The sequence below is a fragment of the Colossoma macropomum genome, unplaced genomic scaffold (assembly GCF_904425465.1).
Source record: "Colossoma macropomum unplaced genomic scaffold, Colossoma_macropomum, whole genome shotgun sequence".
NCBI lineage: Eukaryota > Metazoa > Chordata > Actinopteri > Characiformes > Serrasalmidae > Colossoma > Colossoma macropomum.
Window position 1 is genome coordinate 14162212 of NW_023494785.1, and position 11299 is coordinate 14173510.

General features: G+C 40.3%; 1 protein-coding gene and 1 long non-coding RNA gene across 2 annotated transcripts; both read right to left on the minus strand.

The window, feature by feature from the left end:
* Positions 1-455: 455 nt before the first annotated feature.
* On the minus strand, positions 456-4675 carry LOC118813456. The gene is made up of 3 exons (XR_005007647.1): positions 4486-4675; positions 3473-3594; positions 456-739 (listed from the first exon to the last, which is right to left on the minus strand). It is a non-coding gene; the product is annotated as an uncharacterized LOC118813456 (long non-coding RNA).
* A 3167-nt stretch (positions 4676-7842) lies between these two features.
* txnipb (thioredoxin interacting protein b) lies at positions 7843-10859 on the minus strand. The gene is made up of 6 exons (XM_036583346.1): positions 10328-10859; positions 10083-10158; positions 9828-9975; positions 9338-9697; positions 8749-9048; positions 7843-8641 (listed from the first exon to the last, which is right to left on the minus strand). Exons 1-6 carry the CDS (start codon positions 10581-10583, stop codon positions 8594-8596), a joined length of 1188 nt encoding a protein of 395 aa, XP_036439239.1. The 5' UTR covers positions 10584-10859; the 3' UTR covers positions 7843-8593.
* Positions 10860-11299: the final 440 nt, after the last annotated feature.

An 11299-nucleotide genomic window follows, 5' to 3' on the forward strand; every position in this document is an offset into this window, starting at 1 on the left:
TGCCGCTCAACTGCATCTTGTCATTACACCTTTGAAAAAGTTAAGTCTGCAATGTTATTCCTCAAGGGCCAATATCATACAAAATTAAATTTTCATTGCTTTTTTCTGATAAAATTATTTGGTGTATGTAAACATTGTCAAAGTTTCACAGTATACTGTTTGCTCCTCAGTCCATGCAGTCCGTATATGGAAACTAAGTAGCAAATTCACTGTTTCTGTGATGTCCAAGAACCATCTCATTTACAAATAACTGCCTGCAGTAGTTAAGCCCCACCTATTCACACTGAAGTTATAAGGAGCGTTACCATCTGGGGTGCTTTTTGAATGAGGCACAAATGCAGGATTGCTAGGCAGAACAGAGCTCATTTATGTGCCTCAGTCCTACAGGGACAGTAACAAAAACGGCCTGTTTAATTATAAGGAATAAAAATGCTCATGTAAAATGAATTATGACTGTTTTTGCTACATAAACCTACACAAATATTATAAGTGGACCCCAGGGGGAAAAATAAAATGCACAAAATGTTGTATATGGGCCCTTTAAATGTGACACACATGGCCCCAACAAGGCTCTCCTATGGGACAACCTGAAAGCTCAATCCTAAATGAAACTTTTTTAGAGGTATTAGTTGTTCCAGGAATAGGCTAAGAGTTTTTATTCAGGGAAGTGGTGAAACTTATCCAGTGGAGGACGGCAGCCGTGGAACAGGAGCCGGGGGAGGGCCAGAGGGTGTGGCAGCTGGAGGAAAAGAGGAAGACAGCTGAATCAGTGCAAGTCTACAGTTTCTTTCTCAAGCATGTTCATCACTGCCTGACAGAATGATAACAAGCTTAACGAGACACCTAGGACTCAAAACCGATTTCTGGAATTTGGGGCAGTTTCAAATAGCCTGGGAATGACGCATGTGATAATACGACACCTCGGTGGTGCTCTCCAGTAGTATGTATTCTGTCAGTACTTTTATTATCTCCAGTTTGCACTGGAATTCCACCACAGTTTCTTCAGCATTTTCTTTACCTCTATTTTAAAAGCCCACACACCTGGGGTTGCCATACTGTCACTGATAACTGTTCCATCCCAATGTTACGCTTAATAACTTATCTGTACTAAGACCTGCTTTTCTCTTAATGCGCGTAACTCCTTATAAAGCCTTAGAGCCTGTGGGTATTATCCAAACTATCACTGGTGCTTTGCTGATGCCTATCTGAGTCATTATGTGCAAAAGAACAAACCGGTCCTGGAGCAGTTTGTTAATGAATATGTCCCCTGGTGCTTTCTCAGCATCTGGTCTGAATCCCCAGCACAAATACTGATACATGAGCCTGCGACTGGTACAGCAGGTGCTAACTCAGAGCCCAAATGCAGCACGTAGGTGTCTAAAACTGTCTCCCAGTAGGTCCTTCAGCACCAGTACTGCAAAATCCCTGTGGTGTTAATTAAAAGTAACACTACAATTTGCACCTTAGCTCAATCAAATATCTTTGAACTCATCTAGTAGAGAATAGGATACGATATGAGCTAGCATTCAGTACAAACTGTAATCATGCTATGTACAGTACAGTGAAAAAGTCTAAATTAAGTTTTTCTATTAAGCCATTATGTTTTTCATTTTTCAGGAGATGCTTGTGAGATTATGCATGAGGTAGATAATGCAATATGCTCCTGGAGGTACACCAGGCACTACTGATATTTCCATATTTTTCTTCAGGAGTAAAACCAATCAAATGCACGAGGACACATGCTGTATTTCAATAACACTAAATGACCTCTTGAGTGACAAGAGAATCCTCTTGGGGTGAAGTAAATAAGCAGACACATGCAGACACACACATATCCACGCTTAGCAGGTTGGTAATTCCAGCTGAGGGGAACAAGTGCTGCACTTTGTCTTTCATCCCCTTTAATTAAGATTCAGCGCTGGGCACGTCTGAGAGAGGAACAGTGGTCGTGTGCTGAAAACAAAAGCAATCCAAGGCCTCATGACACTCTCCACTCCTTTCCAGTCTGTCCCCTTCAAACAGCCTGTGTTTTTCTATTCAGTAATTGATGTTTGCTCTTGAACACTGTGTCCAGAACTACTAAACTACACACACCCTTTTAATGCAGAAACAGTCTTTGCTTTGGTGCCTGATACGTAGATTCCTTTCTGTGATATGCAGATGCAGATCATATTTTTGCGCCTGTGAGGCAGATTGTTCTTGTCTAGTCCATTCAGATATCAAAGAGGCTTGAATTAAACAATGCAGAATTTAGGAAAACATAATAATCTAATATATGGGCATGTTCAATACACATGTTGTATTAAATGCATTTAGTTGTAATTGTTTATCTCAAGCTAGATGTATTAATTTAGCTCCCATCTCTCTTTCTCCTCATTTTAACAAAGCGCTAATGATACCAATACACAACTCAGTGTAACTAAATAAGCTGGTAACACTTTCTTTTACTGTTCTTTAAGTGTAGGTGTTAAGCAGGTATATGTGAGGTACAAACTCCAAAGTACAATAAAGAGTTAATATCTAGAACCTGTTTGGCAACTGACCTTCTTAAAGGAAAATTCCAGTGATTTTCCAAACATATTTTTTCAGTTTTCACGGTGCTTTCTTTATTTCTCTTGTTAAGTGATAAACGAGAGACCTTGTGCTCCTATGATATATCACTTTTCATGTGATAAACTTTGTTTGAACACCCCCTCAGTGCACAATCTCTATTTAGTTGCCAAATTGAACATATTGGGGAAATAAGAAAACCTAAAATATAAAGATGCCATTACTTTTGCACAGGCCACAGCATGTCATTTTCCGATATGTCAAATTCTGCAAATAAATAGTAATTGTGCATTAAAATGTGAAGACGTATACTCTCTGTAGAGGATGTGTTAACCTATTTTCACTCAGAAAATCAACAGAACATCAAACTTTTACCTATGACTGTACATGCATGTCTACATTTACAAAAGAACCATACATTGAAAGGTTTTTAGGGAACCAAAAATGGTTCTTTTATGGCACTGCTCCAAAGAACCCTTTAGGCACCTTTTTAACCTTATGGCTTACTTTATGCATTTTACCTATAAGCCAACAATGTAATTGTGAAAGACTGTATAAGCAAAGGTTGTTTTTGTTGTTGTTTTTGTTTTGTTTTGTTTGTTTGTTTTTTAATGGAAATACATATGTTTACATATATATATATATATATATATATATATATATATATATATATAAATAGAGATGGATGCCAAGCCAGTGTCACCAACTGCTCGATGTTACAGTAAGGAGAGTCACATAACCACTCCAGCCTGAAACAGGAGTTGAACATACATAACCTGTCCTGTAAAAGCTCACACACAACTCAGACTGGTGGTGCATCAGCAGAATCAATCAACACACGAACAAGAACATTAGATAAATCTGAGCGATGAGGCCCAGTCTATTGTCTGCAATTATCTAATCAATTTTCCACTTCACTTACATCTGGATTTGAGGATATCTTGGGTTGATTTTAATCTAGAAGCCTTCTGGTAGCTGACAGACATTCTGTAAGTGGTTCGTACTTGCTGAATCACGATATAAAGCATCACGTTGGCTGATTCCCTAAGCAGGGGAAAGATATTTAGAACAGAGGTCTCAGCACACTGACACTGACTGACCAGGACCTGCTGCACTGGAGGCCAGTCAAAATGCCTCAGCAAAGCTGAGATCATTTCCCGCCTGCCAGTACAGTATCGACTGTATGAGCTGAGCTTTAAAGGTTAAAGATCAGAGTGGTATCTTCCAGCCTTACTGGTCAGAATTCATTGAAATTGTTTAAAAATGTGTCATTTGTAAATCTGTAGTGGCAGAAAAATAAAAATGAACTATATGAGAAAAAACTGCATGGCCTTTGTGTGAAAGCCTAGACATTTGGGCCCAGTACTTCAAAAGTTCAGTACCTTAAAAGTATTCGACTGTACAGGTCACAGTAATGATCTTCACGATATTTTTACCATTCTGTGTAATCACTGGCTGTTGTTCACTCTGTGTTTGCTGCAATTTTCAAAGCTTTGCTGTCCCTTTCAATCAGAGGGCTAGTTGAGTTGTCAGTGACCCCCCACAGACAGCAGCTTGCAGGAACAGTTCATTCTTGCCTGACGTTACAGCATGCACGCCAGGCTGTGGTTAGTTTTCAGCAGCAGCTTTCAGCTGTCAGTAAAAGAGAAGGCCATTCTCCCTGAGACACAGTCAGAGACCAGCAGCCTGGGTGAAATGGCCATGATGAAAGTAACAGTTTTAATTAGAACATTCCAGAAACGTACATCTGTATGTATGTCAGCGTATGTTCTATGTATGTCGGATGTCTGTGTTTGTACATACATACATACATACATACATACATAACATACATAATATATATATATATATATATATATATACCTTAACATTTTCTAATTCTACAACAAATTGGTATTTAGATTGATATGTAATTGGAATTTTTTTGGTACTTACCCATGGTCCTTGCTGTTATCAACCCTTCATTGTCCACAACAAACAAGACGATTATGAATCAGATCATGCACTGAGCACATGAAACAGGTCATCAACCAAACATTGCCTGCGTGATACTCGCTCCAAGCCAGTCATGGGCAAGGAGGAACCCACCATGCCAATCAGTCTGTCTGGGGGTGTTGTCAGTGAAGGACATGCAAGACTGCAGCCTCTGAAACAATGTGGGGTTTACGTAATCACAAATAATATCTGATGTGTGAATTTTTTAATATGACTGTCAGCTTAAAAATGCTTCAGCACAATGAATATAATGTAGCTTATCTCTTTGAAATAAGTAACAGACCATGCCATGTGGTTTTCTATGTATGCATGTGTGTGTGTGCGCATGTGTCTGTATGAAGGGTGTTAGGCTGTGCTTCAGCATAGAGAGTGCCTGCTTGACATTTGGGTTTGAATGGCTCAGCAAACATAGCGACCTCGGTGCCCCAAATGTCAGTGCAGATTCAGAGCTGCTTCCAAGTCTCCACACAGGTCTATTGTAGACTGACCACTGGCTGTTTTTCTTAACTGCATTGCATGCAGTGGAGTTAGATGCTTGTAATCATCTGAAAGGCTCTAGGTGCAGCACGGTGAGGCTGGGAGTTGACATATTCCTACTTGGCTTGGTCCATGGTTGCTGCTAAAATTGGAGGGAGCTGTAGGTTGAAGAGAGCTAGAAAAGGAGAAAGCGAGTGAGGGAGAGAAGATACATCCTGCTCCTTTTTCAGATAGGCTCTCTGTTTAGGGAGACAGCTGCTGAACGGATAAACAACAGCATCGGGTTTCTGATTTGATGGCTGCAGACTTGCTGAGTTTGCCCTTGACGTGATTCACATGTGCTGTAATGCATGCATGCCTTGATCCACGTATGCCTTCTGAAGCCTGTTCCATACTTTTCCTGCAACTTTGCACGTTCCCTGGTGTCCCTGGCAAAACCAAGGCACTAAACGCTTTCTTTGAATTACTCAAGAACTAATGAAGTGTGCAGAGAGTGAAGATGAACAAATTGCCCATGTGAAAAGGAAACATATTGTTATATATTGTCAGTATATTGAAAAGGGTTAATAGAATATATAGTGATTTGTTTTTAGTGCATTTTTTGTGTAGGTGGCTAAATATGACTATTTTAAGATAAGGTGACTGCAGCAAATTTGACACTACAATACTGACATTGTCAGATAAGAACAGTAGATTTTGGATGACCATCTCAGTTGTTAACTAGCAAGGAGCCACATACTATATGTATTTAACACAGATATTGTGTTAGTTTGGCTTAATTGCAGGTTGAAAATGCACAATATTATAGTGATTATTTGATTAAGGGAGCAAAAGCCCATATATTGTGTCTAGCACCCATTGTGTTCTTGTTTTTGTTCCACTCACTCATTTAGTGTGCCCAAATAGGTTAAAGGCTCATCACCTTTGTGCCAACCATGTTATTGGGCATCAGTCAATAGCAGTCAACAGTATCTGAATAGCTTGTGATACAAAACAGGTGCCCATTTAATAATATTGGGTGCCATGGCTTTGTGTCATGGGTACTTTTTTATATCCTGTTGCTGACTTTTCCCCTACATTGCAGTAGCCCTATCCCACTCAAGCACTCTGCCTGGGAACTTACTCGCATGTCATCAAGGCAGGCAGATTCTCTCCTCTGATATTACTTCCTATAAAACAGCATATGCTAACCAAGATGTAGGCAAGTCTAGTGCAATGAATTAAAACGCTTGAAACTAAAACTAAAATGATGCCTGGACTTTATTAGATGCGGCAATGAATACTTATGTCCTTTCATTTTAAGAGAGCAGTACCACCTCAACTGTCCTTGAAGACTATGAATGAGTGATTACACAGTATATATACTTGCCATTTTAATGTGTGCCCCCTTATAATTAGCATTAAACACACATATAAAGTTTTCATTTCAGTTTTATTTATAAACTTATACCATGCCCTTAGGGCTGAATAAAAAAGATATACAAAAATTCTTGATAACAATTTTCTAGTTCAAATAACTGAACTAAACAGACAAATTTAAGAGATTCTGTGCTCAGGTGCATCATGACTAAATACAACGTCTAGAACGAAAGCAAATAAACTATAAGAACAACTTAAACTTGTATTACAAACACTTATAACCATCAAAGTTAATCATTAAGTCATTAGAGTAAACAACAGTGTCGTGTTTCTGATTTGATGGCTGTAGTCTTACTGAGTTTGCCCTTGACACGATTCACATGTGCTGTAATGCATGCATGCCCTCATGCTCGTATGCCTTCTGAAGCCTGTTCCGTACTTTGCCTGCAACTTTGCACGTTCCCTGGTGTCCCTGGCAAAACCAAGACCCTTAAATCCTTCTTTGAATTACTCAAGAGCTAAAGAAGTGTGCAGAGAGTGAAGATGAACAAATAGCCCAAGTTCAAATGAAATATATTGTTATATATTGTCAGGATATTCAAAATTGTCAGTGAAATATAGATGTTTTCAATGTATTCCTTTTTTGTGTAGATAGTTAAATATGACTTTTAACATTAAGATAACATGACTGCAGCAAATTTGACATTACAACACACTGTCAGATAAGAACAGTAGATTTTGGACGACCTTCAACTGTATCCAATACCATCTCAGTTGTTAATAGAGTAGAGACCTATATATTAAATGTATTTAACACAGATATTGGGTTAGTTTGGCTTTATTGCCAGTTTAAAAATTACAATATATTAGCTATTATTTGACTAGATAAGAGAGAAAAGAACCCATATATTGTACCTAACATTGACTGTGTTCTTGTTGTTGTTCCAATCACTATTTTAGTGTGCCCAAATGGATATAAGGCTAATCACCCTGGTGCCAACCACGTTGCTGGCAGATAGTAAACCCATCGGTCAATAGCAGTCAACAGTTTCTGAATAGCTTATGATACTCAGGGGGTGCCCATTTAGTAATACTGGGTGCCATGGCTTTGAGTCATGGGTACTTTTTTATATCCTATTGCTGACCTTTCCCCTACATTGCAGTAGCCCTATCCTACTTAAGCACTCTGCCCACGAACCTACTCACATAACATCGGGGCAGACAGATTCTCTCCTCTGATATTACTTCCCATAAAGCAGCACGAACTGACCAAGATGTAGGCAAGCCTAATGTAATGAATTCAGAAGCTTGAAACTAAAACTAAAGTGATGTCTCGACTTCGTTAAATGGGTCAGTGAATACTTATGTCTTTTGCTTTTAAGAGAACAGTACCACCTCGACTGTCCCTGAAGACTATGAATGAGCGTGCAGTCTTACAATTAGTATAAAACACACATTTAGAGAATGTTTTGTTCAGTTTTATTTATGAACTTACAATGTGCCCTTAAAGTTTAATTAAAAAAAAACATACAAAATTTCTTAATCACAATTTCAAATTCTGTCAAATAACTAAACAAAAAAATTCAGATATTCTGTGCTCAAGTGCATTATAACTAAATACAATTTCTAGAACGAAAGTAAATCAAACTATTAGAACAACTTAAACTTGTTGTTTCACATACACAAAGAATAATTAGTTATAGATTTTCACAACAAACAAAAACCAAAACAAACCATTTACTCTGATACAAAGTTGTATGCTAAAGTGAGAAAGTGCAAAAGCTGTCCTTTAAATCTAATCTGGCAAGTTAAACTGAAAATGTACTACATTCTCCTTTCATTCTTTTACATTCTGATCTGGAATGACTATAAAGGCAGGCTTAACATTACACCAATATGGCAAAGGTCAACTTCTATCTGAAAAACTCTCAGATCTCTAACACTGAGGATACCCCAGATATAAGAAAGAAAACAGACTGTGTATTCAGTCTAATGTTGTTCTGAAAGGGGCTAATTCCCCTAAATGTGAAAGCATCCTCTGTTTTTCGTTTATAGCCTGACAAACTGTGATGTGTGACAACATTCACTGGTAACACCAAAGCACTTCCCAGTACATAGATCTCTGCCCATCTGATGATAAAGTAGAAAACATTTTTGCAGTCTGGCTTCAGGTCTCATCATCTCCTTCTAAAGTTCTTGCAACTGCAGCTGTTTAGCACAACTGAACGTTAATGCCACTGTCATTGCAGTCCTCGTCCACCTGGAACACAAGAGAAGAGGGGGAAAGGGTAAGCCTTTGCCTGTGCCAACTCGCTTCTGGATTCCTTATGAGCTAAGCCAAATTAATACGTGACTAGATCTGCGTACCTCAGTATAGGCAGGAGGGGGTGTGTGATAGTATTCTCCAACATTCATGAAGATGGGGCAGTCATCTTCATCATAGTCATCCAGGAGTGGGGTGAGGGGGCTGTCCAGGCGGCCATGCCGGGGGATCTCGCTGTAACTTGGAGGTGCAGAGGGCATGGATACCACACTGCTGGAGGCCGCACTGCACTCCTGGCTGCACATGCTACTGGTGCGGCTGTCGAGGCCATTGTAGGGGATGGTCCCAATGACCAGGGGAAGCTCCAAGATCAGCTTCTCACTGCCCGGGATGTGCACATAAATCTGAAGCACATAAGAGACACAGAGTATATTAAGAGATACATTCTTAAAAATAAAGGTGGATAAGAATCATTTTTGTTTCCCTAAACAGCCTTTCAATGGATGAATGGTGTCTTGTAAGTGTTAAGAACCTTCTTAAAAGTTTCAGCATCCTCCCCATAATGTAAATGTTTTATTTATAAAGGTTTGTAACCATACGTCCAAGCTGAGAATAACTTAGGAACCTTTATTTCAAAGAGTTTAGATTTGTGATCTTGTGAAATGGCTCTAACAGTTACGTGCTTGAGCTCACCATCAGAGTGTAGTCCAGGTGGATGATGTTGCAGCCAAGGACAGTGGGTTTCAGTTTGGGCACACGAATGCTCTTGCGCTGCCACACGTCACACATGCCAGAGATGATATGATCACCCCTGACAGCAGAGATCTTCTCTCGGAACACCTTTTTGCGGCCGTTGGCCAGGTACGTGTGTGTACCTATGATGGCAGCTTTGGGAATGATGATGCGAGAGCAGGTGTTTTCAAATTTGGCATTGATGCAGATGTCCTCTCCTTCGCAGAAGCCCTTGCGGTTGATCTTTGCTGTGATGGATACACTGCCATCAGGAATGAACATGCAGGTCAGCCTCTTCTCCTTCGCACCAGTGGCTGGAGACTGAGAAGGGAAGGATCGGGCAAATCAGGATGATCTATTTCCCCTCTTTTGCCTTTTTCACAAGGCATTGCCTACTACAGATGAATTTTAATGAAGTGAGCTATGGATACTACTGACTATGCTGTCTTACCGAGAGCTCGAGCGTGTTAACATCAACTGGCTCCTCCACTTGAAAGTACTTCTTGCTCTCCACATCTGACTGGGAGGGCCGCTCCATCACTGCTTTGACATAATACTGAATGGATCCAAACTTGCCTTTATATGAGGACACCAACTGCCTGTGAAAATAAAAATAAATACATCATATATACATCTGATTCAGAAAATGACAGGCAAATATTTACAGATATGCTTTGTTTACTTTGTAGTATGTTAAGATGCTCACCCTGACTGGGGAAGCTCGAATCCAAACATGTATTCATACTTATTTCCAGGTCTGAGAGTAACTGAGCCATCCAAGTCTGAAAGGCAGACAATAATTAAACCTTGTTAGTCAACCATTGCAGATCTAGTGCAGTCAGGCATCACTGCAGAAATGGATCAGTCAAAACTGGGATATGAATTGAGTAACAATTATCATGATGTTGTAGTAAAGTGCAACAACGTAGCCAAGCACTGTCGCCCGCTCACCTGTGGGCTGCTGGTCAAGGTGAAGAACATCTTCATATCTCAGGTACTCTACTTCATCCCTGCAGCGCTGCTTTCCTTTGTGGTACTCCACTTTGGCGCAGCCGATTCCATACAGTCTCACAGCCTTGATTATGGTCACCTCCGACACCTCCAAGACCACTCTGCCAGCCACCTTATCCCCACTGCGGTAAAAAGCCTTGGTGGGATCACGGAACTCAATCTCGAAAGTCTTGGGCTTCTTTGTCAGCACAACCATCCTTGCAGGTGAAATATTATCACGATTTAACCGTTAGGTTAGCTGCTCTCTCAAATTTGCTTCTCTTCTCGCTGCTAAACTTGAGCCTCACTGCCCGTGTAACGTCTCTTAAAGCTCTTATAACTTCATCAGTTGTTTTGGTGCTAGCTTTGTTTTTGTCTCTGTTGCTTCTGTGGAAGTGTGGTAAACAGTGAAAGAGCCCCAGCGGTTATATGGGCTATTTAGCAACTTCTTAAGCCACACACTCGGCCTTCTTTGAACATGAGGTAGCTACCTGCATGTTGGGCCTGCATGTGAACATCGCGTGCACAGCGTGCTCGATTTCTTGACAGACGTTCTGATTGGCCTGGCACGTTGTTTGTGTCGTCACTGACCTATGAGCGTTCAGCAGAGGTGCGTGGGCACCGCGTGTCCTCCTGCCGTAATGAGAAAGGGGAGGCGCGGAGAGCTTTGAGTTACAGAACCAAGAGGCGCGCCTGATGTCCGTCCCCCTACATGGGCAGCCTATCAGAGACAGCGTGTTCTCTTGGTACTGTATTGTACACATGTTGACAGTAATTACTTGGTCGTTCTCGAAACAGCATCAGAACATCTGTTATTTGACCAGAGTCTTTCTGAAAATGTATTACATTACAGATCTCTGTTTATCTGCTTGAGGCTGTGATCAGTGAAGTCAGTGAACTGTATTCTTTTGTGTTCCCATGTAATGAAGACTC